General features: G+C 49.1%; 1 protein-coding gene across 1 annotated transcript in view; it reads left to right on the top strand.

The window, feature by feature from the left end:
- The window catches only part of RFWD3 (ring finger and WD repeat domain 3), a gene marked incomplete at both ends in the record, with an annotated part of 14,304 nt that extends 9,893 nt beyond the window's left edge, over nt 1–4,411 (top strand). Inside the window, 4 exons of the mRNA XM_010282260.1 lie at nt 1,646–1,825; nt 2,731–2,945; nt 3,291–3,517; nt 4,345–4,411. Of these exons, the coding sequence (XP_010280562.1) occupies nt 1,646–1,825; nt 2,731–2,945; nt 3,291–3,517; nt 4,345–4,411 (689 nt within the window). The remainder of the gene's footprint in view (nt 1–1,645; nt 1,826–2,730; nt 2,946–3,290; nt 3,518–4,344) is intronic.
- Nucleotides 4,412–4,413: the final 2 nt, after the last annotated feature.

Below are 4,413 nucleotides of genomic sequence, written 5' to 3'. Positions count from 1 at the left end.
ACACTTGGGTCACAACAACCCCGTGCAGCGCTATAGGCTTGAGGGAAGAGTGGCTGGAGAGCTGCCTGGCGGAAAAGGGGGTGTTGGTCAACAGCTGGCTGAATATGAGCCTGCAGCATGCCCAGGTGACCAAGGTGGCCAGTAGCATCCTGGCCTGTATCAGAGATAGTGTGGCCAGCAGGACCAGGGCAGTGATCGTGCCCCTGTACTCAGCACTGGTGAGGCCGCACCTCGAATCCCGTGTTCAGTGTTGGGCCCCTCACTACAAGAAGGCTGTTGAGGTCCTGGAACGTGCCCAGAGAAGGGCAAACGAAGCTGGTGAGGGGTCTGGAGAACAAGTCTGATGGGGAGTGGCTGAGGGCACTGAGATTTAGTTTGGAGAAAAGGAGGCTGAGGGCAGGTCTTATTGCGCTCTACAACTACCTGAAAGGGTGTTGTGATGAGGTTGGTCTTGGTCTCTTCTCCCAAGTAACTAGCGATAAGACGAGAGGAAATGGCCTCAAGTTGCGCCAGAGGAGGTTTAGGAAATTGTCTATTAGGAAAAATTTCTTCATCAAAAGGGCTGTCAGGCATTGGCACAGGCTGCAGCAGGATCTTCATACTTCTTTCAGTCACCCTCTGAAAGAAGAGTCCTTCTCCGCTCATTGTTCTTTTCTAGTTACTGATTTCTTAGTCATCTTACTGAAAGGAATTATCTATGATGCCGTTAAGCCTCCTCTTCTGGCTTGCAAGAGCTTAAAATAGCACCGTGACTTTTTTCCTGTTGTTTTGAACCAGTGACCGTTCTGATATCGAACTCCCTGTTTCCCCAGCCAGGTTTGTCTTTGTGGTTGTTCCTTTTATACTTACCTGGGAGCAATTACTTGCTTCTCTGGAGTTGGGAGCATAATCACCTCCCCAGAGGGAGAAGCCTGTGTGTTGTAAAGGATAGCCAGAGTTGTTTTGCGATGTGCTGTCTTCTGTCTCACTCTGTTCTCAATGTGCTGAGCCTACGTTGACAACGCTGCCCTTTGCAAATGCATTCTAATCGGACACGAACTTCATCTGCTATCCTGGGTTGCACCGCTCTGTACTCCCCGCTTCTTCCTTCCCCAAACTCAGCTTCTAAAGAATTAAAACTCTAAACGTGCTTTTAACTGCCTTTACCTCGCTCACTGCTTCACTGTTGCTTGGATTGGATTCTTTTGAGGCATAAGCACTGTTTCTCTCGTGTTAAAAGGCAGCAATAATTAGAGATGTAATCTGAAAAGATGAGCCCTGTGATTCTCAGGAATATGCGATATTACAGAATTACACTAGAGTCCCTTTGGCTAATTGTTTCCAGAAAAGTAACTTAGCTTTCTCTTTCCAGTAAGGCAGCTGAGACCCTGCTCTGAGATTTCCTTTCCCAGTCTCCAAAGATCAATCTGGGAAATGAAGCGTAGGCCTGGAAGAATTACAAGTCACTTGACAATATCCAAGTGATTATTCTGTCTAGATTTTCCAGATTCATGTCTGGAGTAAAGGAGGAGTTAATTCAGAATTCAGTCTAAAGGGAGATGCTTCTGTCTGAAGACTTGAAAAAGCGAGATTTGCTTGCCTTAATTATGCTGTTTTCTCATCAGTAGATGCTTGTGCAACAGGCCAACACTTTGCTTTTCTCCTGCAGCTTGGCAACAAATACTGTGGTGCAGACATACAACACTGGCCGTCCTGTCTGGAGCTGCTGCTGGTGTCTCGATGACAGAAACTACATCTATGCTGGATTGGTCAATGGCTCTATCATGATATATGATTTGAGACACACAAACTCTCATGTCCAGGAACTAGTCCCTCAGAAGTCCAGGTATGGCATAAGGATTTTTCATTCCTTTCAACACTAATGTACATTCAGCTAAACATAGCTTCTTCCATAAATCACATGGCAATTGTAATAGTTTAAGTTGTTTTAAAAAGTTCAAATTCAAAGTTGTTTGTTCAAAAGTTCAAATTCAGCACAGATGCGAGAGGTCTCTCATAAGGTTGCATGGTATATGTATAACGTAGTACGTGTGCTTGGCACCTATATCTTTTTAAGGCACACGGTGGTCAGAAATGGACCCACCGGTGCAGCCTAAGCAGGAAAACGGGATTTGTTTTGAAGCTGGGTTTGGTATTTAACTTGGAAAGGACACTAACGCTGACTTTGGGCATCTGCCTCTTAATGCAACATCTACTCAAGGAATCAAATGCTGATTTACACGCATCTGGTGTATGTATTTAACTTGGAAAGGACAAATTACAAAGAGGTGTGAGAGGCTGGTCTTTCCATCTCTTCTACTCAGGGAATCAAATGCTGATTTACACGCATCTGGCATATCCTGTGTGATGCTCCTTTAAAACATAAGGCTCCGTAGTTAAGTTGAATTGCATTTATTCTTGATGAACGCGTTGGGGTTCCTTGCTTGAAGGAAGGAAGGGCTTGAAGAAGGCCGTAGTTAAGTTGAATTGCATTTATTCTTGACGAACGCGTTGGGATTCCTTGCTTGAAGGACTGTTTTGTAGGCTGCTTAGGCCCTTTCTTTGCAATGTGGTTGGAGAGGCCGGAGTCCTGAAGCGGTGAGGCAGAACGCCAGCATGGCTGCAGCTGGCAGCACTGACTCTTGCCCACCACGCTTTCAGGTGCCCCATGGTGTTGCTGTCCTATCTGCCCCGGATGGCCTCAGCGTGGCTGCAGCTGGCAGCACTGACTCTTGCCCATCACGCTTTCAGGTGCCCCATGGTGTCGCTGTCCTATCTGCCCCGGATGGCCTCAGCATCACTGCCCTATGGTGGAATATTAGCTGGGACCTTGGAAGGAGCCTGCTTTTGGGAAAAGAAAGCTGGCGACTCCTACCAGCCTCATCACCTGCCGCTGGAACCTGGAGGATGCATCGATATTCAAACAGAGATCAGCACACGACACTGCCTTGCGACATACAGGCCTAGTATGTAACAGCGTACATCTGCAACGCACTCTGCCACTCTGGCCAGCTGCTGTTTGAGTTCAGCGGCAGCTTGAGTGCTGAGGGCGCAGCAGAACTGCAGTACTGCCCTGGCCAGAGCAATGAGCACCTGTGCGTAGAAAAGAATTGGGTGAGGGCAAAAGGAGGAAGCTGCAGGGTGGTGTTGCTTGTATTCCTACAGTTAAAACTTGTCCGCAATTAAAGTAGAAAAGAATTGGGTGAGGGCAAAAGGAGGCAGCTGCAGGGTGGTGTTGCTCGTATTCCTACAGTTAAAACTTGTCCGCAACTAATTTTTCCAAAGGTTACCTCTTTATTTCTGCTGCGCAGGTAAAAATAACACGTGCGTGCGTTGTGTGATGATGGAACTGACCTGCAGCCCGCTGACAGAGGCCTCTGATGATGTGGTGTGTTCTTCTAACCCGGTTCAGACTTTCAGCGCTGGGCCCACCTGCAAGTTGCTGACCAAGAATGCCATTTTTCAGAGCCCAGAGGAGGATGGCAGCGTCTTTGTGTGTGCTGGTGATGGGGCATCTAATTCTGCCCTGGGATCTCTCGTTCCTTTCAGTGTGGTGGAGGGTTTTCTTGCAGTTCTTAGGAGAGAAGCCTTCTCAGTGTGTTTTGGTGGGAGCTGTCTTGTCACAAACGTTCCCCTGTGCAGGTTGGTCTGTTGTGCTTGCTGTAGCAGGTGTAACTTTGTGGTAGTGCGGGACACCCAAGCGAGCCAAGGCCTGCAGGCCACAGCCATTGAGAGGAGTGCAGGTAGTGAGCCCCTGTTGTCCACCAGCAGAATGCACCTGGGCACGCTGACACAACTGGGCACTCACTGGTGTAGCGGGCACTTGGTGGGATAGCTAATGTGGTAAGTGCTGTGAGGGGTGGGCGCAGGCTCTTTAGGAAGGGCAGGGGAGGTGGGGATACCAGGGGTTGCCCTTTATATGAAAAAGCAGCTCGGATGCAGAGGATGGACAACCTGTTGTCCACCAGCAGAATGCACCTGGGCACGCTGACACAACTGGGCACTCACTGGTGTAGCGGGCACTTGGTGGGATAGCTAATGTGGTAAGTGCTGTGAGGGGTGGGCGCAGGCTCTTTAGGAAGGGCAGGGGAGGTGGGGATACCAGGGGTTGCCCTTTATATGAAAAAGCAGCTCGGATGCAGAGGATGGACAACAGGCCGCATGGGAGCTCATGAGTCAGGGTCAGAGGAGAGGGCAGTCTGACTGTATGACATCATACTGGGTGTTAAAGACCACCCAGGCAGGCTGTGAAAGTAGACAAAGTGTCCTGTAAGTAAATTGAGGAAAGGCTTTTTTGTAGAGAGCAAGCTCTGTTTTGGACAGGAGGGGAGAATCCTGCCGTCTCTGACCTTGTCTGTCCCACAGCTATGGGATGCTGGAAGTGGCTCCTTGCTGCAGAAGCTGCAGGCTGACCTGCCCGGGCTAGATATCTGC

Source organism: Phaethon lepturus, unplaced genomic scaffold, assembly GCF_000687285.1.
Source record: "Phaethon lepturus isolate BGI_N335 unplaced genomic scaffold, ASM68728v1 scaffold2970, whole genome shotgun sequence".
In the NCBI taxonomy this organism is placed as follows: Eukaryota; Metazoa; Chordata; class Aves; order Phaethontiformes; family Phaethontidae; genus Phaethon; species Phaethon lepturus.
Note: the sequence above shows the minus strand (reverse complement) of the source record. Positions and strands in the feature narration are given on the sequence as shown.